The sequence below is a fragment of the Gavialis gangeticus genome, unplaced genomic scaffold (assembly GCF_001723915.1).
Source record: "Gavialis gangeticus isolate Ggan-Ray unplaced genomic scaffold, GavGan_comp1, whole genome shotgun sequence".
Classification (NCBI taxonomy): Eukaryota; Metazoa; Chordata; order Crocodylia; family Gavialidae; genus Gavialis; species Gavialis gangeticus.
Window position 1 is genome coordinate 41,214,743 of NW_017729029.1, and position 23,982 is coordinate 41,238,724.

General features: G+C 44.2%; 1 protein-coding gene across 2 annotated transcripts in view; it reads right to left on the reverse strand.

The window, feature by feature from the left end:
• Window positions 1-691: 691 nt before the first annotated feature.
• The window catches only part of LOC109300690 (Krueppel-like factor 5), a 56,864-nt gene continuing 33,573 nt past the window's right edge, over window positions 692-23,982 (reverse strand). Inside the window, exons 2-5 of one of the 2 annotated variants that reach the window (XM_019521464.1) lie at window positions 18,922-18,966; window positions 13,880-14,783; window positions 9,694-9,753; window positions 692-6,464 (exon numbers count right to left, since the gene is read on the reverse strand). In XM_019521464.1, coding sequence (XP_019377009.1) covers window positions 6,286-6,464; window positions 9,694-9,753; window positions 13,880-14,783; window positions 18,922-18,966 — 1,188 coding nt within the window. In that variant the 3' untranslated portion in view covers window positions 692-6,285. The remainder of the gene's footprint in view (window positions 6,465-9,693; window positions 9,754-13,879; window positions 14,784-18,921; window positions 18,967-23,982) is intronic. The other variant, XM_019521465.1, reaches the window with a different exon arrangement.

Genomic DNA, 23,982 nt, shown 5'->3' on the forward strand with positions numbered 1-23,982 from the left:
CCAAATGTTGGCATACCTGAATGTCTTGGCAGGTGGAAATCTCATTTTCTGAGTATTTCTAGTAAATAGACCACATTAGCATAGCTTCTTTGAAGTCAGTGGAATTAAGTGGAGTAACATAACAAGTGGTATGTCATGGAGCACCAGCCCCAGGCTTTCACTTAGAGTGGGGTACATGAAGCCTAGCAGCAGATGCCACAGGTGGGTCAGTCCCTGCCACCACTGCCCAAAACACAGACCCTAGCTAATAAGCCTCTGATGTGCTGAATTATATTAGAGTGTCTGGGCCAAATGTTTGCATTTTGGTTTAAGTTTGGATTCATTCACCTGGTCTGCCAAAGGTAAAATGCAAAGCAAAGTATATCAGTTAATTGCACATCACTGAAGACAGCGTTAAAGCTTTCAAGAGCCCATAGAAATTTGCCTGACCCAGAAGATTTACCTGGTGACCCATCTGTCACAGCAATGCCTCTCCAGTGTTGCAAGTAGCACCGATAGCCACAACATCCACATTATCTGTACATTTACTCTTTTGTAGACCATCACTTCCAGAAGCTCAATGCAATGTTGCTGCACTCTACTAGGATACTGCCTAGGCACAGTTCAGAGATGGATGCCATCTCTGGTATCCAGGAAAGCAAAGAAATCATAAAGAAGCAGTCAGAGAAAGAAGCTGGCATTCATCAGGGAATGGTTTAAAAAGATCTGTTTATTTCATTCCTTTTTATAAAAAAAAAATGTACAAGTTGAGTTTAACATCCAAGACACCCATCGCATTGTACACCTGCCAACTCACAATCACACTCTCTCTTTTTTCTTTTTTTCTTTTTTTTTAATTTTTGTGCAAGGGAGGGATTTTCATTTTCTCAACCTGCTCCTCCCCAGAATTCCCACTTACAGGAAGTAACTTGAAGACTGCTCCTATGAATTCACAGAAGGGACTCTAGAAGCCAGGGAGAGGTGAGTACCTTGGAGACAGATGTTAGCTAAGAAGAGTGATAATCCATGACAAAGCATTGGCCTCACAGATGATAGTCTAATTTCAGGGCACAGGAGTGTACATTTGAGGGGGGCATAGTAAACTGCTGATTAACCTTTTAGCTGCCTTTCTGTGCTGCATGTTGTATTACAAAGTGTTCGCCCCAATTGATGCACAAACTAGGCTAAGAATGATCAAATATCGTGCTCCACAGACATTAAGGTGACCAATTAGCTGTGAAAGTTAGAAAAGGATTCCTTTTCCTTTTCCCTACTTAACACTACACATTTAGCCAAGTCTATTGGCAGGTGGATGACATTCAGCCTTCTCCTGAACCACTGAATACAAATTAGACTGTCTGTGGCCTGAGATATCCTGTATTACAAATGGTGACTTTTTCATTGAATCTGGGCACTCTGATTTTCTAATCCATCCTAATGAAAATTATCTTTTGATTGCATTTTTTATGAAAGGTAAAGTCTAACATATCCTTCTGATCTCTCATTCTGCTCATAGCTGGGCAGAATTGGTTTGTGCTGAAGAAACAACAGGAGTTAGGACTTCTGCTGGTTTCGCTTGGGTGTGTGTAGATGAGTAGAAGTCTTAACCTTTCCCTTGTAGTCAGCAATGAAGTTTCTTCCAGCCCCCTAACTACTGTGTTTTGATATGATGAATACACCTCTTCACACACAGTGAGAGACACTAGCAACTGGATTATGGCATTTATGGCAATGTAGCAAGAAATCAGGCAATGACTGCTAAAATGGCATTTGGGGTGGAGGGGAGAAGAATGACTATCCTTCCTTGCAGTGAAATTTTAGTACAAAATATTAGATGAATTAATATCTGTAAAAGTGACAAAAAACCTATGCAGAAAATAAACCTTCCACCACAGTTTTCCAGGTCCCAATTGTGTGTGTGTTTGTTTTATACAGTAAACAATTGCTTTAACTCCACATACAAAATTCTGTACAAAATTCCCTATTATTTACAGAAATTCCTCCACCTTGTTACAAACTCAGAAGCACAAATGAAAGCCCAAAATAGGGATATCAATTCTCCAAATTTTATTCTAAAGGAAGCATAGAAAATCCAGCACATGGGTCCTTATGCCTGTAGGAGAGGGAAACAGAATCTTGTGCTTAAGATGGGGAAATAGCCTCCAACACTTTTTTCAAACTCTTCTCATGGTCCACTCTTCTTGAAGGCCCATGACACAGGACAGGCAGCTATATGCTGGTGTGGGCTTGTTATACTTCTAGACATGTTGTTTTACTGTAATAGCTAGCATGTGCTGCAGTGGTGCTCCCCCAATGAGGCACTATCCAAGAATTTTTTTGTAATATGCTAATTCCTCAAATGCTTTCAAGTTCCACTTAAGGTTCCAGTGGGTCTCACTTCTGGATCACACAAAGAGGGAACAGCAAAACATTCTTTTAAAGAAAAAAATGACTCTGGCTACATGCTTTCAAAAACTGATAGAGAATTTTAGTTACTATTCACAAAAAAGCCCCAAAGATTTTGGGGTACAATGTTCCCAATTTTGGTGAAAGCAGTAGGTTTCCCAGCCAAAATTACTCTGGTTTGATGTCAAGATTTAGAAAATGTTTTTCAAGTTTTGTTTTTTAATTTTGATTTCTTTTACCAAGCAAGCATGGTACTGAAAAAGAATTTTTTTTTAAACAAACCAAAACTGCGGTTACTTTTTCCCAAAAAGGGAGATTTGTCAAGTAAAGATATTATGTTTTGAGTCACTTTAATGACTAAATAGTTCCCATTAATCACTTAGTATCAATACAGCACTGAGCATGTGTATGTGAGTTTAATGTGTAAAAGAGGAGGAAATTGTTTCTTGTTCAAACTTGTTTTGCATTTTAATCAGCCTCTCAACTTCTTTTGTGGGAAATTTTCTTTAGATTTTTTTTAAAGACATTTTCCTAAGCTATAAAAAGTACACCAGAAAGAAGATATAAAGCTGAAATGAAAAAATGCACGTAACGTCTAATGTTAAGCCAACTAGAGCAAGATCTTCAGTAGACTTATTGCTGCCTCATTGTGCCAACACACTGTATCTGATGCAGTAGCAAATAAAGTTTGAACAGTAACATCCTTAACTATTGGAAGCTATATGCTGCCAAGAATCCAGAGACGGTATATGGAACTTCTCCCTGTTTCACTCAAGACTGCGCGCACAGCTGGAGGGCTGGAGTGAGACCATACATGTGGGCTACTGCACTAGGCACACTGCTAAGATTTGTGCCTGATTGCTTAATGTTGCATTTTTAAGCTGCTGTTTTCAGTGAGACTGCTGCAACCAAGCTGTTAATTACTAGGACCATGTATTATCTGGGGAGAATGTGGGTGGGTAGGGGAGTTTAATAAGAAGGAGGGATGGTGTGAAAAGACTTGCATTTGCACTATATTGCAATGCTCTCAGCTGAACCCAAGCCAACTATGTTTGGGTTGGGCACAACAGGTTTCAACATGGCTGGTTTGGGTTTCCACCTAAGCCACTGACCCAGCCCTAACTTCCAGGATACACCAGATGTAGTTGCCTAAGAATATATTGTCTTACAATGAAATGCCTTTGAGCTTAGATAACTGCAAAGACAGTGTATATGTGCGTGTGTGCAGTTCTGAAAGCCTGAAAAACTTCCCCACCCCACATCATACAGTCACTGGATCTTTCTATAAACAGATACATGCTGGTTACCTGGAAGAATTCATACTCAGTGTGGCACCTATCAGTGTTGGAGAAATGGCACAAAAAACCCATAAAATAGCTCTGGTCACTGTGTCTGACAGAGGGGGAGCGGTGTTTGCTGCCATACCTGGCTGCCAGAATTGGCCTGATGTCAGCACAGAGTTCTGAAGGATAGAATATTTTGTACAACGCTGAGCTTTAAAGCATGTTCTGAACTCAGATGGAACACCCCATCCTCAGGAATACCTCTGAACACTGGGTAATTAGGACTGTCATGTCTTTGGCATGTGCCTGTGCACACCAGAGTCTGTGCCAATGAAAGGATTCTGTTCTAACTACATCCACACACAAAACACACCCCTATTTGACAAGGTATATGATAAAAGAATACATATTTTACAGAAAAAGCATATGGCACATTGCAGTTCCTAAGGAAGCATATGGCACATTGCAGTTCCTTGTGTTATAATACAGGCCTTTTAATAAAGAGATGCAACCTTAGTGGAGATGCACAAGGAAACTTCCCTAGCCACACTAGAAAGCAGTGTGTGAAATGTACACAGTCACACACTTGGGTTCCAGGCCTTGCTTGTTTTGGCTTCTATTATGTTTGTCATCTTTGACTGATTTACATGCCTGGCCCTGGCTATAGGGTAACTACCATTTGTCAGGGTCACAATAGAGGTGTGGGGGGGGGGGTTGGTGTTGACTTGCTGGAGAACCCAAATCACCAGAGCTTCCCAGCCCATTCACGAAAGAGGTTGGGCAAGCTGAAATGTCTGGAGAGTGGAGTCAAGTCAGACCTGGTAAGCCCAGGCAGTGCAGCTCAATAAGCCAAGACAGGAGCCTGATCCCTGTTCATAGACTTGGCGCCAAGCTCTGCAGTGATTTTTCCACCCCTGGCTCAGCCTGCACATCTGGAGGTCACCAAAGTTTAATTCCAGTGAGTCACTGCAGCTGGGTTATTTGCATGGCCTAAACAGGGCTCTCTGAACTGGTTGGGCAAGCTGCTTAGAAAGTACTTAATCAGGGGCAGCCCAAATGTTGAGCTCACAGAGCCTTGCAGGTGGCTTGCCAGTGTCCCCAGTGCCACACCTACATTAATGGATGTGTAACCCTAAACCAGTAATGACTGCATCATCCCTAACATCTGCCTTCACTTGCATCTTCATTGACACATGCAGAACTAAACTTGCTGGCTCTGTTCACCAGAAGTCTAACTGATTTTATTTACATGGAGACGGGTAACTAGTGGCCACATTTGACTATTAGGCCACACTTAGGGTTAACATTTCCAGAGCCTCTAAAGCCCTAGATCCTGTTAGCAGATAATCTATCACACATGTCACCATCTGTACATTACTTACATTGCTTCATCAGGAAAATCAGTGTTCTGTTGAACATGCAAGGCTGATTGATTACTTGTTCTTGATTTATTCATTATCTACATTGCTGCTGTTTAAATTGGTATCACCTGTTCTTGTTCTGCCTATGTTTAATTTTTCATAGGCTTTAGCAGTTTCTGGTATACACTACACATCACAGCATGTTAAGGAAGACAATGAAGATTCCTTAAAGAGCCCAAGGTCATGAACCTGTGAGGTAGGTAACAAGATTACAATGTGGACAGCAGGATTTATTAGAATTTCTTGAAAGCGGCATTTCTGAAATTGGTAAAATGCATGAAAAGCAACAGCAAAAATATCTGATTTGTAATAATCAGTCTCTTGCATTCAAGGCATGAAGAGACCTGCCCAGTGCATTCTGGGAAATCAATGGTACAGTGCAAAGCTTTGTGTTTTCCTGGTGACTGCCCACTTCCTGTCTCTGAAAGCCATGCTGGTTCTCACAGCAACCACATAAACCAAAACCATCCTGGAACCAGAAGCAATAAGGGCACAGTGATGGAAATACTTGGTCAAAATGCATAGGAATTCATGCCCCAAAGCCACCTCACTGCAGGAAACAGCAAGTGGGCTCTGGGGAGCATGAACAGCAGATCATCTGCATTTGATCTGCTCCAGTCATGGGGCATGTCAGATACGGGAATTTTTCTATCCTTGTTTCTTGCACTGACATATAGAACAAGGTAAAAGACTTGACTTTCCAAACAAGCAGTGAACATCTGCTGCTGTTGCTGCATTACGTGCGTATCCTCTGGTCATGAGATGGTCAGGTCCAAAGGGATTCCACCAAAAACTTAAATAAGCCCTTTCGTCTGCTGGCCAGCCCATCTTCCCAATACATTCCTGCTCATTTCTAACAAGACAGAGACCTGAAAGGGAAAGAAAAGTCCCGAAGTTTGACACAAAAGAGAAAATTGCTCCTGAGTGAAAAATAAATAGTGAATTTGCTGGATGAGAGAATTCTGAAGTCCAAAGAACATCTCCTCGTTGGTGAGTGGGATCTTTGCCAGTGTACAGGTCTATCTTTAATAATCTTTCAACAAGAGAACTTTCATGACAGGGCACGGACACATCCAGACCCCATGCTGCCATTGAGTCACAGCCTGGTTTTGTTCCTATGTACAAGAAGAGTCCATCAGAGAGGGAAGGAGTCCCAGCTGCTCCTGGAGACGGAGGTTATGGTGGGGGTCCTGCCACTAGTTCTGGTGTCTCTTCATGTGGAGGGCCAGGTGGTCAGAGCGGGAGAAACAGCGCCCGCAAGCAACGCACTTGAAAGGCTTGGCACCCGTGTGCTTGCGATAGTGCCGGGTTAGCTCATCAGAGCGGGCAAAGCGCCAGTCGCAGCCTTCCCATGTACACTTGTACGGTTTCTCTCCTGCAGAGGAAAAACAGGCCACAGATTATGGTTTCTGCATCAATGGCAGTGGGCCAATATTCAGCACTTGCTTATTTGTCTGTCCTTCCATCCTCTCTGAGGCACCATGAACTCTATCCATCTACCTATGTGATCCTTGCTGTGTCTAGGCACAATCCCATGTGATGTGTACAGCCGTTCTGATGGTGATACCCAACTCTGCTTGCTCTGCTCTTTCTGAACTGATCATGAGCTGCCTTACAGGACTGGAGGTATCACATTCAGACCTATGACAAACTCAACCATTTCAATTCGTAAAGTTTCAAACAAGATTCTTTTGGGTTCCCTGTAGGCTTTTGCTTTGAGTTTAAGGATAGAAAAGCTTGGGTCTTTGTTTTTTCCAATGAAAAGTCAAACATTTCCATGGAAAATTTCAACTGTAACAATTTTGTTCGTTTGCTGTTCACTCAATTTTCCACCCTTTTCCCCACTCTCATTTTCCAGCCAGGACCATGGTGGACCTAAACAACATGACATTCTGATGTGCACAAAAAGGATTGCTGGGTTATTTTTAGTGGGTTCTGTGACTCTTCATCTCCACCCTCTCTTTTAGCAGAAAAAGACTGGATTCTGAGACTTCTCAGACAGCTGGGAACTCATATGAAGAAGTCCCACAACTCCTTTCTAGATACCCATGAGCTCTCTGCACCCTGCAGAGGCAGCCCAGCTTTCTGAGCTGAACTCTGGACTAAGAACTGCAGCCTTCTTTGCAGCTGGGTGTGTCTCCCTCAAATATTAGTCCTCGCTCTTAACAGCCTGAACAAGCAGGCAGAGTTCATGGAATGTGCTGACTTTCCTGACCTCAAATATTTACCATTTCATCAGCCAATTAGTGAGCGCTGCACAGCAGCTCAAGTGCACGTACACACACAACATGTATGAACAGCCTTGTGCAGGAGCCATCCGATATGCACAGGTACCCTCACACACACACATGCACTTCGGCATAAAACATAGATGCATGGACATGTACACATATACGAGTTCACAGCCACACACAGGTATCCCATGATGCATGCACCCATGCATGCATGCCTCCAACCTTCCTGACATGTATCTGTGCATAGACACATGGGCACATACGCCACCTGCCCATAAACCTGCCTCTAGACATGCATGCATCTATACATGCACACAAACACATGTGTATTTGCATATACCACATGCACCCAAATAAGTGGTGTGCGCCCCTCCCCCCAACACAGACTCAGATATTTGTGTGAACTCAGAAGCAAACATGACACAGACAGCAGAAAAATGAACTTTAGCCTTGCAGTGGGTATGAGAGAGCTTTTTATGTCTCTGGTAAATAGGAACTTAAGCTCAATTTACAAGAAGTATATTGGGAATTTTATGGCGTGCTCTAAATCGCACATGTTTGCAGGAGTCTTTGTTAGTCTTCTACACTGAAAGACAAAGACATGGTTTGCCTCGCTCAGCTACAGTCATTGTCCCAGCCAGGTCACCTGGCTGGGTCAGCCCCACCAAGGCCCTTTAGTTTCAAACAATAACCGGTTGATCTCCAGAATGGAAACAAAACGCTTTCCATTGTCCCATGAGTTGGCTCCTTCTCCCAGGGCAGCACGGCAGGGCAGGCTCAAACAATGGCCCCAGCAGGCATTCCAATCCCCCAGGAGGTGGGGGGGCAGCCATGGGGTTAGATATTTAATCTCACAATGGCACCCAGTCAATGAATGGCTTCTCCCAGAGATTAATACAGGCCAGACCATAGAAAGAGCAAACCCCAGGTAAAAGTCTTAAAGAGATACTTCTTAAGCTAGAACCCACTAGGACAGTTATCCCAAATGGTTTGATTAACTCTTCAAGTGAATGAGCCAAGTGACTTCCTTGCGGGATACTGGTGGGGAGGGGCAGGGAGTTACTACTCTGGCCTTTCCACTCTAGATACACAAGATTAATGTTGGAAGTGAAATGAATATGGTGGCTTTGAGCTTGCCCATGGGGAAGAGTGGTCCATGGTTCTCAGTATCAGCTCATCAGTGTCTTCCCTTCAGTCATTCTAGATTTTCCTACCAGCCTGCACCAGTACTCATACCAGCTCAAGAGACATCCTCCTTTCCTTCTCTGTTTCATGCCATAGAGCCACTTGAGGCATGTGAAGGAAGGAGGTCATACACAGACCTCAAACCTAGCACCAGGAAGGAGAATAAAATGGCTCCAAAAGAAGGCATCAGGTTTGCTAGACTGGGTCTTTGCACAATGGCTTAAAAGGAGTTCGCATCTACAGAGACTTGTAGAAGTCAAATATCTGTACTAAAAAGTGCAAATACCAGTGTCCTGATAGGAATCAGGGAAAACATTCTTCAGCTTTGAAGAAGGAGACCTCACGGTAGGTTGTTAGGATCTCCCATTCTGACAATGCCCTGGGGAACCCCTCTGACAGAACCCGGACACTATCTGCCCAGGGCATGCTGGGCACTGTCCCTCCTTTTCTTTCCTTTTACCTCCTCCCAAGGAGTTCTACAGCATGCATACAGACAAGAAAATGCTGTGCTTTGTTCATAGGGAAAATGTCTTTGATGCCTTCTTCGTGGCACTGATAAGATGAAATAGGAGCAGAGCCAAGTATGAGAAATGATTCCCAGGCTCAGCACATGTTTTGTGTTTTGTTCGTTGTTAATAAAAAAGAAAAGTGAACCCAGGCACAGCTTAATTGCACCCAGTAAAGATCAACACTTCTATAAAAGAGATTTATGAGGGCAGCTCCAGTTCTAGGACTTGCCAAGAATCTGATAAAGTTTCAGATTGTAAAAATTGTCCTCGGAGAAGACCTAACCATAAGTACATGAGGTACATAAGGTACACTTGGATGACTTTGTGCAGGGGAAGCCGGGGTACCTTGGGGTGCATATTCATCTGAACCAAAGCCCCAACCAAGTGCTAGAATGACATGAAGTAACACCAAGTGAAGGTACCACAGCTAGAACCTGTGCAGTAATATGCACTAGAAGGTATAGCTGTTGATTTACTGAGGTGGGCGGGGCTGTTGTCCACAAACAATGATGTATTTCTTTATCTAATTGTATTCACTATGGTAGTGATCATGATCAGACTACACCAAAGCCCTCTCTTGAGTAATACTATTGAAAGCAATAACGCTACCACTACAGTGAGGGGCACAGTATAAAATACTGCTAGTAGATAGACAGGTCATAAGATGGACTCTTACCTGTGTGAGTTCTCTGATGTGCTTTCAGGTGGGAGCTCTTGGTGTAAACTTTTGTGCAGCCTGTAGAAAAGAAAACCCCACAGTGTAAAACTAGTTTTGTTCTAAAAATGACTTAAAATAGGTGTATCAAGTTTATGGTCTGCCATAGCCCAATGGAGTGGCCAAAAGGAAATAGTAGCGTGAAAAATTGAGGGTATTTGGATGCAAAGGCATGGGTAACATTTGTTTCTGCAGAAGCAAATCAAAACAGGAACATTTATGTTCAGAAGTGAGCACAGTGGGTGTCAGCTAGGGAGGAGATGAAGATGGCTTTCTCTCAACCCCAAATCCAAAAGTGTTGGGAGCAAAGCTATACTATTAGCAAGTAATGGCAAATTGAGTATATTAAGTACACCTGAGATATCTAAGAGGATTTCCTTCAAGACAGAAAATCTGCTTTACAGCTGTATTCAAGAAGGTATCAGTGTTCTGCTAAACATCTTTTTCATCCATTAATTTTGTCTGAATTGACCCTAGACTCCAGACTTCATGAGGTTTCCCCAGCTCACTACTTTATTATCACACACTATCTCTGGAGTGTGTACTCCTCTGAATTTTAATGGCTATTTTTGCCTAACTGAGAAGTCTTCTTTTCTAGTTACAGGATCACACTGGTTCTTCTGTGTTTGAAGTTGGCTACACTTAAACCAACGTTGCTGAGAGACTGCTGTGTTATGTCTGTTAGAACAGTACTGGGATGCCTCTGGGAAATGCCCTGTAGTCAGTCAACAGAGTCCTCAACCCTACTGCTGGAATTTGCAATGATGTCAAAGTGAGCCACCATCACAGCCAAGATTCAAACCAGGATTCAGATGGTCTGTACCAGACAGAGATAGGGCTGGACATAACCACACCTGAACTTTGAGGTAAACTGGGCCCACAAGTGAATTTTACTAATGCCCCCTCAATTTACTAATTGAAATGTCAATGACAGGTTCAACCAAGACCCTGGATTTGAACACCCTCTATCTTCAAAGAGTCCTAAATCAGAACTATCTCTGGAATTTTGTGATTAGGGTCCCTTTTTCCTCAAAGGGATTATCCTCTCCCTCCCCCAGTCACTGGCCAAGACACTAGGAGCCAAAAGGAGTTTGTCTCAGCTGGCAGCAGATCTTGGAGAAACCACACCACTGCTGGGAATGCTATGCCTCCAGTGCAGGTGGAGACTGGATTGCAGCATGGTTATATACTCCTGACCCTAACAACATCCCAATGGGATTGAGTGTCTGGCAAAGAGCCCCTATATCAGTATGGACCCCTGGGAGCAACGACCATATCTTCCTAGCCTCCTACCAACCAGGATATCCAAGCGACTGATCTAAGCTGTTTGATTGCTGGAATGGTTCTTTGCAGGCCTAAGGCATCCCAGGGTAGGATGTTGCAATGTCTCACAGCTTCACAGGGAACCAAGAAAGCAGAATGTCCATCTCTCACAGATGGACTCTTTCTTGGAGAGGAATCTGTTCTGCTTCTGTTTACAGGTCCTCTATAGCTTAAAAATGTCACCTATGATCTAGGGATTCTTATTAGAATTACTCTCATTGTGGTGATCTGTCCTTGGATGCCATATTCACATTTATATTTATTTATGCTTTCAAATCTCTCTGGATTTAGAGAAGGGGCTGACAAATTGCAGCATCAAGGAGGCCTGTGGGAGAGTTGATTCTAACACATGCAGTTCCTATGCACATGAAGGCTGCTCCAACCCGCTGTAATTCCAGCACATTGAAGCAGACTCAATTAATCGAGTCTGCTGGAGTGTGCCAATTACTGTGCTCCAGCAGACTCCAGTGTCACATGTATCCCTGTTCCCATACTGAAAAACAGTGGTGGGGCACTTTAACTATAGCTCATTTGACGAGCTTTAGATAAAGTGCCCTCACCACCATTGTCAGCAGGGGGATGTTGATACACATGACACTCTGGGCGTTTTAATTAGAGCGGCTCTTGGAGCTGCTCTAATTAAAGTGCCTCCCCCCCACAACCCACCTCCAGAAGCATGTGTACAAATGCCGCTAAAATAGGCAGGGCATCAATGGGCCTTTCTGCAAACTATTATATCTCTTCCCCTTGTGAACTGCACCTTTGGAGGTGAGCTGCTAAGGAGTTGAATGGAGCAGCCTAGAGAACCAAACGTACAGCAGAATGTGGTTGAGGTTAGTTTCCTGGACTACATATGTGCAGACAAACGGCCTTTCGACTACACTGCTAAGGACTGTCAAATGATGTTTTCTCAGTGGTGACCACTGGCAGAGCCTGAAACCCCAGCAAGGGTCAGTGTAAGTGACAAAAAGCCCTGAGCACTCTAAAAGGAGGGAAAACTGGGCTCCTAAGTGATTTCTGTAAGAGTCTGAAAGCATTGTCCTTCCTTTTGCTTCCTTATTAAAATAAACAAAGGGTTTATTTTACCATTCCAGTGAAACCTTCACCACGAGCATAACTGAGGGGGACAATAGGGCAGCAGCCTTCATTGCCACCTTTCGAGGAGATGCAAAAATAGATGCTACTGTGGCTGGCAGCAGCCCACACAGCCACTGCCAGCACAGGCTGGTCATTTAAAACCCTTCTTGAACAGTGGTAAAGCTTTAAAGAAACCCCCAAAACATTTCCACACCTGTGGATTTATTTAGTGTTTACTCAATGGGAGTTGAGTAACATGGGCCAGATGCTGCACTTCCGATACAGGCTGAACCTCTGTGGCAGTGGTTTTCAACTTCTTTTGCACTCAGAATCCCACCTCGTTAGACTCAAGGCCCCCTCACACAACACCAGCTTGTTTCTCATTCATTTTTTTACCACAGAAAAACAGCAGAGCAGTTCTTCTGTTGCAAATGGCTCAGAAAGACCTCAACAGGACAAGACATTTTTAATACACTAGATTCCTATTCGAAATCTCTGGGCAAATCCAGACAAGTATGGACGTTTGTTTTCCCAGGCCATGTGCACAACTGTGCTGGCCCCAGCAGCCTCACCTGGGGTTCTGGGGCCTCCCAGGGCTGCAGCGGTAGCAGGTACCCTGGCCAGCAGCCAGAGTGTGACTCCAGCCGGCTGGGCTCTGGTTTTGGGTGACGCGCTGCCACATATGCAGCCCCTCTTTCTTTCAGCATGAGCTTTTTTGATCCCAGGCTCTCCCAGGGTCAACCACCCTTCCCCCACAACGCTGCAAGGTAGCAGCACAGGGAATGCCTGCACGTGTGGTGTGTGGCACTGCAGATGGGTCCATGGCACCACATACTGCATGTCTGTGCTCGTCTGGACATGGCTTCTGGGTTTATCTTGTGAATCATGCGCATCTAACAGCACTAACCTTGTGTCGCACCCTGCGACACCCTTGAAAGGACCTCAAGTCACCCTCATTGAGAATCACTCTTTTATAGAAAGCAACATGAGATTTCCCTAAGGATAAGGATTGTGTAAAGCAATCAAAGCCGTTTGCCAGTCCAATCATGTCCAGGCTCATTCTGATCAGGAAGATTTAGGTCCCTTCCAAGACTCTTAGTCATTTTTGAACACTTGCTATTGTAAATCTGGATGCTTTTGGAACCTGCATTATTTTCTAATCTTGCCAGGCCCACAGCTTCCTGGCTCAAGTAGTTTGTTTGTGGCAATGAGTTCCAGAAGCTATTTGTGTGTTGCAGTAACAAAAACATTTCTTTGTATCAGTCATCAAGGTAGACTGACTGTTTTCTTTGAATGCCCCCATGTTCTTGTAGCAAATGACAGGATGAACCCAATATGGCTTCCGTGCTCCCTCTTATTCAACACACAGCCTGCTGCATGGCATGTAATTGCTCACATGCAACCTTAATAGTTAGGTGTGTCAAAAGCAGAATTATGGCTTTAAAGAATGTCGCAAGATTGCTGATATGTCAGGTGGATTGGAGCCAATGTAATCTTACTGCTGTATGTGTATTATAGTGCAACTTCCACATTATGCACAGCACCTGACCCATCTTTCCCATAGCTTGCATATAGAAATTACTGCATGGCCTTTAGCTCAGGATGCCAAATGCCAAACAGATGCACAGCATAACATTAGCAGGTGCAGACATTTTGGACAAGGTCACAATAATTTACAAACAAGGTAGATCTAAGTGAGACAAGAATGGATTTTGATACTAGAGCAGCATGACAGCTCTGGCCATACCTGGATAATCACAATGATGGATCCTTCTTTTCTCCAGTTCAGGATTGTTGCGTCTGTTGTATTTGGGGGGTTGCATTATAATGTGCCCTTGGGAGAGTGCCCCAAGCCCATCTGGGAGTGTGGGCATCTGGGATGACTGCACCAGTTTCAGTCCAAAAGTGGCTTCATAGGATGGGGGAGGGGAAATGGTGTTGATGAGCTCAGGCTGATTCTCAGGGCTACCTGGCTGTGAATTTGGGGGTGAAGGGGGCAGGTTCACTCCTGGGACAGGATAGAATTGCCCTGTGATGTTGAAATTCCCCTGTCCTTGGGAGACATGGTGGAACTGTTTCACTTGTCCACTTGGCTGGACAGGTCTGTGGACTATGCTGGACATGGCATTGCCCGTGGACATGGTGACACCGCTGAGGGTGTTGATGGCTGTGGTGCTGCCAGTAGAGGGTGCCATTGTGGCAACATCTGCACCACCATTACCAAGGGGCATCTGGTACAGCTGTGGCTGGTGTGGGCTGGTGGACAAAGGGATTTCTGTGGGCATCTCCTGCTTGATGAAAATATTGTTCACCGCCACTGACTGAGGCATGCTGAAGACACTGGTGAAATCTGGCAGGGTCTGTGTTGACCCAGATGTGGAGGAGCAGGGCTGGGCAAAGCTGGTGCCAGGTTCTGTTTTGATCTGTGGGAAGGGCATAAGAGGTTTGGATGGCCGGTAGAGCCCGGTCCGTAGGTGTGTGGTGTCAGGCAGTATCACGTTGATGTTCACACTGTATGGTGCAGAGTTTGGCTTCTCTGTTGAGAAGAACTCATCCACCACTGAGGCACTCTCACGACGATACTTCTTGTCTGGCAGCATTGGTACTTGTGGTGCCTGACTTGAAAGATACTTGTCCATTTCAGAACGTGCCTGCAGGGAAGAATAAAGAAGAAACTGTTCTTGAGCTGACTGCCTAGACAAGATGGTGATGGGTGTCCTAAAACACTTGATAAAAGGGTGGACAGAGAGCAGGAAGGATGGTTTAGTGCAGAGGTTTCCAAACTTGTTTCTTCTTCCAGATTTACCAGTCGCCTGTGTACTGCTACCAGCATATAGTTTATATTTTAACCCCTTCAATGCCAATTATTATTAGAATGAAAATTAAATCCACCATTACAGAATTTCTCCTGTGTAACCCCCAGAGATTTTTTGTGTAGCCCCAGGAGTACGTGGAGCACAGTTAGGTAACCCCTGGTTTAGTGGATAGGGCAGTGGCAGGGGATAGCAAAGACTTGGATTTAGTCTTTGGCTGAGCCTCAGACTTCCTGTGTAACATTGTTTAATGCACTGAATCCACTCTTTGCTTCAGTTGCTCCATCTGTAAAATGAGTACTAGTTCTCTATCTGCTGCAAAAATAAAATCCATTGAATACTGTGCAGTGTTCAGACACTGTGGTGATGAGGGACTTACAACCAAAAAGAGAAATGACACAGTTATGAAAAGTACACAATGACATCAAGAAGGACCAAGATTTAGATTCACTCCTTTACACATAAAAGGGCAAGAATTTAAAACTAGAGATGTGACTAGACCAGACCACTCAGATGCCTATCCCATTCAGCTCTGTGGAAGTTTGGATCTGGATCTGAATCTGAACATGAGCTTAGTCAGTTTTGTGCTTATTCATGACATTCTAAACATGAAACTTAATAGGAACAAAAAAATAAGTATGGCTAGTCTATGGTCACTGCCCCAGTGAAACATTCATATCTGTAATATGAAATATTCACAGCATGGTTTACATTTTAGTCCTACAACTTTCTGTGTATTTTTTCCAAATTCAAATATTCCAAAATAATGTGATCTCTGACTTAGGACATCACCCAGCTGCAGGTTCCCCTGGGGTTCATCTCTGACAGAGCTTCCTTTGGACCCATTCCTTTTAACTCAACAGCCTAATGGCAGTAATGTGCTAGGAAATTCAATCAGTGGCATCTAATGACTCTCTCAGTGGGTAATGATGCTACCACTAATACTCCTCAATGAAGCTACAGCCTTTAATTATTTAGTTAGCCATATGTCATTTTCCTTACATAGACCTCATATGCTCACTCACATGTAGTTAAGCTGGCAAAACAGTCAAATATCCTTGGCCCTGAAGACATAGGTTGCCAACATGGGCTGGCAGAGGCTACAGAATGCTGCAATAAACCAATTCACCTCACCACCCAAGATAAAAACAGAGACTACATTTTTCCCTGGGAGAAAGCCTTTTGTTCTGGTATACTACAGACTTTCAAGCCAGTTGTTTCACTTTGAGCACCTGTGAAGTATGCAAGATAAATTGTGCTAACAGTTTTTCTTGGGCATAGTCATGGCTCATTCAAGTTTTTTGCCAGAGGGGAAATCTGTGTAAATCGCTGTTCCTCTTTGGTCCCAGGTTTTGATCAATCAGAACCACTTCAAATGAGATGTCTGTTTATATGTTTTGCCAAAAGATTTACAGCTCTGAACTAAGCTCTATGTAATGGGCCAAAGTCACCTCTGGTATAAAGTGACTGCCGCCAATAGGAATGCATGTGGCCCCAAATGCTTTACCCTCCCTACCTTATGTTGCATTCCATGAAACAGAATATATTTGTGCCTCTTTCAAAGATTCACAACTTTGTCCAAATGAAAGCCATGCTGGCAACTGGCCAGAAACCTGGGACCACACCTGATTTCTATAAAATGGAACAACAATCACAGCTGCATCCTCTTGAAAACGGAAACAGTGACTGAAATTGCAATGTTCCAGCTGGATTAGGACAGGTAAGAGGCCACCATAGCAGAGCTGCGTGGGCTTTCTTTGGACCCGAAGCCCCTGTTGGCCACCCCAGGCCTAGCAAGAAATGTGCTACATGTACCTGTGGGGTGCTATCATCCTTGTCAAGCTAGCTATGCTGCAAAGCTCCCAGCTGCCACTGAAGTCAGTGTTATTAAAAGAAAGGTACAAGGAGTAGTTTGTTATCACAAGTTCAACTCAAGTTAAATGCCCAACCTACTGCCATAGGCCAGTGGTCACCAACCAATCATGATCAACTGGTCGATCCCAGAAAGTCGATCTGAGGCTAGGAGGGCTGAGCCCTGCTCCACCCGCAGCCCAGCAGGTGGGGAGATCAAGGCCCCCTCAGTGAGGGATGGAGAGGGGCAGAGGCAGGAGCAAGGGGTCAGGTAAGTGAAGCCCCAGGGGGTGGGAGGACCAGCCTGGGGTGTGCACCCTGGGAGGACACAAAGGGCATGTGCCCCCACATCTGCACATAGGGCAGGGCAGGCTGCCCAGTAAAGATCAACACTTTGGTGTGGGCTGGGGCGAGGGCTGTACCAGGCTCTTCCTGGCGGGGGCTGGACCACACTGTGCTCAGGGCAGGTGGAGGTGCCATAGGCAGTATCATCTCTGCACCACTTGCCTTTGATCTAGGACCACCCTGTACAGTAGTAACAGAAGGCATGGACCTACGACATTAAACACAATATCTGGAACTAGACCAAAATCTGCACATTTCCCAAATGACAAGTGTGATAAATTTTGGGACCCCTAAACATTGGCCATTATATTCTGGAATCGTATCTGAACCTGAACTTTTCTGACATGTCAGGGGTTAGACTCCTTCTAATGACAGACTTGAGCTTCAATACTTGGAGCTGAATCCTGATTTGTACAGAGGTTTGTACTACTGTCAGAGTGAGAATCATCACAGCTTGCTTACTCCTGATTTTACATGTACTCAGGCTATTCCAGCAGGTTATTTTTATCCTTGGCAGACAGATTACTGCTAGGCAGTACCAGGGGCTCTACCTCAGGCTCCAAATGCCACACATACCTGAGCAATGAAATGACCCACTCCCCAGGGAGATGGAAGAGGGAGGTGAGAGAGTCAAAGTATTTTACTACTAAGCTTCCCTTATCTCTGGTACTTTGATTTCTCACCTTCAGTGTCAAGGAAAAGAGTTTTTCTAAGAGGGTTTCCAGGAGGCAGAGTAGCCCCAATCCCAAAAGATAAACAGATGCCAAACTTCTATTTGTACCTGGAATCACAGCTGTTGGGCTTCCTGCTCTGTCTTCTCAAAGAGAGACTCCCAAAACCTCTATTATCCTGCCTGAAGCCTTCACTTAACCACAGATAATAACTAACTCCAATGTCTTGCCTTTTCTGTCTCCTAAGGCACCTAAAAACTGAGCCTAATGAAATTCTTGCAACAGAAATGCATCCAGCTCAGAGGTGGTTCGTGGCAGCTCTTCAGTGGTGAACAGCAAGCTCATTATGGACAAGCAATGGAGAACACCATATCTTACCTCAGCTATAGTGCATCAGTGGACTGTGATGATCTGAGCTGGATTATGGCCAGGACACCTAAGCTAACAATCTTTGCCCTTGTGAAAAATGCAATGTCAAGATAGTGCCATATGGAAGGCAAGACTCCTGGTATGGAAGTGTTCTCCCAGCGCCATGCTCGAATACTAGCTCTACACTTGCTTATTGCCTGGAGACCCTAGAGTCCCTAGTCAAATTTGGGGTACATTAGGTGAGGCACTCTATAAACACATCATTAAAAAAGTCTTCTCCCCAAAGTTCTTGAAATCTAAATAGGCAACACAGAGGGCAGGAACAGTATCTATGACTGCTACTTGTTAAAGCTAGTCTAGAATAAATGCCCACAGGAATCAAGGGACATGGTAAAAATCATACAGGGAGCATTCAGTAGAGTCAAGAACTGAAACCAACACTCATATGGCCAACCCAGAGCTTTAACAACAAAGCAGACCCTAACTCTCATAACAGCACCCGCACTGGATCAGCAGCTCAGCTGCTAGAACAATGTAGTACCTGCTTTCCTGAGTGAGTGAGTGTGCAGGGGAAAGCAGTAGAGTTCATCAAGCCCTTTCTGTTGTGCCTTAGTCCTTAATTTGAGGACACATCTGGTAAGGAGAAACCAGCTGAGTTGCATGAAGGCTCCCATGACCCTGAGTTAGTTTTCCAAGTGGCAAAAACATGTGTATATAAAAATAATAATAAAAACCTTCACCTCTAGAGGGAGTGGCATTCGTGGCTCCATCTTCACAGGATAAAGCTGTGGAATAAACACAGCTCATTACTGGGCAGTCATGATACAGTGCATATTAAACTCAGGACTCAGCAGCCAACCACCCCTTTCCAGATCCTGGACATACATGGCAACATGCATCTCTCCACTAACACGGTCTTATACCTCAACATACCAAAGCCAGCACACCTGGTGCTTGGCAGTATTGGCCAAGTTGCCCTACTTCCATGTGAACTCTGGGACACATAACTCTGCAACCCCACCACCCCAGTTTCTACACTCAAGTCCTCACCCAGCTGTTGATTTCAATTCCAGCCAGGGATGGTGGTCCACTGGCCACTGTTGCTTAGTGACAGTTGCTAGGCAACACAGGACCAACAATTCTTACTTGAATCCTGACAGTAAAGCAGCATCAAGAGCAGTCCTGGCAGAATGGGAGAAGCAACTTCCCAGGCATCAAGGCAAAGTCCCACATGGGTAGAGGAGGACAAACCAGCAGGAAATCATAACTCCTCTCAAACACGAGAACTCACAGGGGACACCTGTCTCATTGTGGCGTCTGTCCCCATGTGTGGGCAGAGTTTAAGTGAATACCCTATTTTTATATTCCCAATCTGAGCGCTTTGCAGAGGTGAGTCTTAGTTTCTTTATTGTGCAGTAGGACAAATCAAGGCACAGGGAAGCTACGTAGTCTGCGTAAGAGAAGCAGTGACAGAGCTGAGAGCAGAGCCCAATGCATCCTATGTTGCTTCCCAGAAGACTGTTCACAGTATACAGGTCAGCATAGTTCCTTTATACAGCCCTGTGGACTAAACTGCTCTGTGGTCAAACCAAGACAAACAGCCCTCAAATTCCTACATACAACATCACAGCCTGTCTCTCGTCTAAAGACTTTCCACTTCTTTCCAGAACAGTACCGATGCCTTCTGAGTATACTTGTAGGGGCAGCAAACCATTCAAGCTCCCTACACCAAAGGAAGGCTTAAAACTGCCTCTAAGCCAAGACTGGAAATGGAAGCACTTAGAATTAGTGCTTGTAAGGCACATGCAAACACACAGAAACACTTGACAAGATGCCACCATCTAATGAACAGTGTAAACAAGTGAGACATTATATTTACACACAGTTCTTTCCCTACTCAGACTCACACTTGTTGCTTCATTTTCCTCTCTCATACACACATGCTTGCTTTCAGGGGCCTACAGTGAGACCATTTGTTCTGTTTAAAATCATCTACACAACTATAAAACAAAAAAATCAAAATCAGGGATGTATCCTCTCTTTAACAGGGACTTGTTTTGTTCCTTCATTGTCAGCACTGCAATATCGCCTCAGGAAAACCTCATTTCAAGCATCAAAAAGCCCCTAAAAATAGCTTATCAAGGGGGAAAAGTCCCCTTTGTAATTGTCTGGTTTGTTTTTCAGTGCCTATTGCTCTGAAATACATTTGTAATCAACAACATTTGAATGCATTTGGAGTCAATTTACATTTGTTTTCCCTAATGGCAGGGGCAGAGTTGTGCAACCCTAACCTTGCAAATGCCTACATGTCAAAATGGGGAATATGTATTAGAGGGTTGTTATATTCTGGAAGAAACTGTGAATCTAGGAAGGGCGGCGGGAGTTTCCATAGCAAGATCCTTGTGACAAAATCACAAATGCCCCTACGTTCATCTCTGTAGCCAAATTATCCAAGAAAAAACTTTTGCCTTTTGCAAGAAACAGGGGGAAACTTAATACAACGCTGTAACATTGTGGGGCTTCTTCTCTGATCAGAAATATTTGAAAATCTCCTAAATCAGTATTTCTTGATCTTTTCCGTACCATTATCCCTTGACCCCTTGGAAATACCCTGGATTCCCCTTTCTCAGACAGTCAGGATCTAACAGGAACTCCCCACTCACCCACTGAGAGCATGATCCCTCAGCAAATGGTCCCTGCCCTAGAGATTTGGTGTTTTTTATTGTGATCTGTGCTCGGTGCTCTGAGCAGTGAAATTCTAAGCCCAGTCTAGGGCCAAGAATGGCTTGGTATCAGATCACAGATGGAACAGAAGAGAATGGCAGCTTCTTTGAGCCAGACGTTTATATGCCTATAGACAAGTCACTCAATAACTCTCCTCCCACAATTTCTTCATCTGTTAAATGTGAGAAGATATTTACCAGGGATCAGCTGATATGTGGAAATTGCTGTTTATTATTGTTTTCTTCCCTTCTTTATAATCTGGGCTACCTACACCCCAAGCTTCTAAACTCAGCAGCTGATCCTATTGCTTCCCTACAGAAAGTAGGGAATCCATTCTCTAAGGGTTTAAAAACAGAGGGACAGAGTGTGGATTACATTGTCTTTCACTGATCTGCTGCTTTTGGTACATTTTTCTTTCCTCTTTAACACTGCACGTCCAGGGGATAAAGTAACTGGTCAGACAAGTTGGAAGCTGGTTCTCAGTTTGCATAGCAAGCCTCTGCTTTCATTTCTCTTAAAAGACTGAAACCTCCCCAGAGAGGCAAAGACGAATGTCATAGGGTGGCGGGAGAGAACTTTCTCCAGGTTGATAGGGAAAGCTACTTTGCCAAACCAAATGAAGCTTGCTTGACCCCTGATTTCATAGACAGATCCCTTTCTACTTGAGATGAAATGGTCTGAGAAAATATAAGGGTTATATTCTGGGGCTATACAGGGTGTAGGAAGCAAAGATACAAACAGAACTACTCCACCCCTCTGACCAATTACCTAGCCCTCATCACAGTCCTTCTGCAAGGTCAGTAAGTGAAACTGCTCCCATCCCACAGCCAGAGGTCACGTGATTTGCCCAAGGCCCCCAACAAGAAAGATTATAAATTTATATCTTCTTGCCATCAGCCACACCTGGCAATGCTGCCTGTGAAAAAACACAAGAGCCCATCACGCTTCTGTTCCAGTAAATCAACACTGTCCTTTCAAGGAAGCATGGCTGCAGCACATTCAAGCCCTCCTTGGAAGAAGCAAACTGTGGCTCAGTCAGCTTGGCCATCTAGGTTCATGGAGGAAATGCTACTACTTGAATATAGTTACAAGCTTCATGTTCTGTCCGTAAGATTCAGATCTGCCACAGCTGCACCTGAGACCAATATAAAGGGATCGCATCCACATATCCAACCCCCACGTGTAAACACATCTCAGCTTCCAAAGCTATCAGGAGGAAGAGTTGCCTTATGGTGGTTTCTGGGGATGTAGATAGTTCTGTGGTCTCTTTGTGGCAAATGCATTACATTTCTGTGGCCCTGCTAACTATCCCTGGATAAGGATCAATGAGTCAGGTGAAACAGCTATATTGGCTAACCACCTGAAGCAACAAAGCATTGACTGCCAACATAGTAAAATAGTCTAAAAACATGGAACATGCCCATTGGGAAAAGGGAAAATGTGTACAACACACATTCAACTCCAGGTGTTCCTCATGGTTCCATGATACTGTGTTACTGCCCTGCCATGGCCATGGGACAAGGAACCAAGAATGAGCATAACATGCATGTGCAGCATGGAGTGCCTGCAGCACCAACCCTGCCATGGGCTTGCAAAATGAACCCAACCCACCACCCCACCACCAGCACGCAACCCAACTCCATCAATGAGCCTACATCGCCAGCCCTGTGATGGGTGTGAAAGACAAATCACTTGAAAAACATGCCTCACCAACCCCACACATGCAGCTTAAATCCTATGATTCTTCACACCATGGGTTTGCCTCTGCTTCCTCCTCCTAAGTCTATTCAGCCAATGGCTTTGAAGACAAACAAGAAACCCCCTCTTGTGCAGACAGAGTAACAGTGATGGTGCCTTTTATTAAAAAAGAAAGAAACTTCATGAACCTGTCATATTATTATGGCCAGTCCCATCCCATCACCCTCTGGCCCACAGGAATAGACCCTCTTCTGTTCATTGCTTGTTGCTGTGTACTCTGTTTCTCAGACATACATACATTTCAGTAGGTCACAGACAGAGCTAGAGGGCCAGAGCCTCTGTGATCTTGGCACCCCCTAGGATCAAACCTTCTTGACTACCTAGTAGTGGTGGCCCACCAAAAATAGTTGCATGGGGTAGAAGGGACCTCAAGAGGTCCTCCAGTCCATCCCATCTTCTGAAGTAGGATCAGGTATACCCAGACCACGCTTTAACACCTATTCTTAAAAATGCTCAATGACAAAAATTCTACAACCTGCCCAGATTGCCTGGTCCAGCGCTTAACTTTCCTCCCAGTTAGCAGGGGGGGTTTTTCCTAGTATCTACCTTAAGCCTTTATTGCTGCGAAATAAGCTGTTCACTTCCTGGCCTATTCTCAGGAGTTATGGGAAACAATTGAACACTGTGCTTTTAATAATAATCTTCTACATATTGAAAGGCTATTGTCATGTCACCCCTCAGTCTTCTCTTTTTAGACTAATTAAATTCATTCCTGTCAACCTTTCCTCATAGATCATGTTTTCTAAGTCTCTTGACTTTCTCCTCTGGACTCTCTCCAGCTTGTCTACATCTTAGACTGCAGTGCCCAAACCTGGACGCTGCTCCAGTAGAGGTTTCACCAGTGCCAACTAGACCAGAATAACAATCTCCCATGTCTTTACATACAATAATATGTTCCGGAATGACATTTGCCTCTTTTTTGCACGTGTCATACTGTTGATTCATATTCATCCCATTGTAATACCAAATATTTTTCTGCAATACCACAATTAGTTATTCACCATCCCCTGTTTGCACATTAGATTTCTCCTTCCTACATGCAGTGCTTCACACTTGTCTCTAATTAATTTTGTCTTACTGATTCCAGACAATTCTTCTAATTTACCAAGATGGTTTTGTATTCTGATCCTTTCTTCCAAAGTGCCTGAAACCTCCCATCTTGATGTCATTGAAAATGTTATACATTTGCTTTCTATACTATCATGCAAGTCATTAGCAAAAATATGGACTACAACCAGGCTGAAGGCAGACCTTTGTGGAAACCCACATGCTGCATCCTTCCATTCTGAGAGTAATCTACTGATCATTACTCTGCGAGT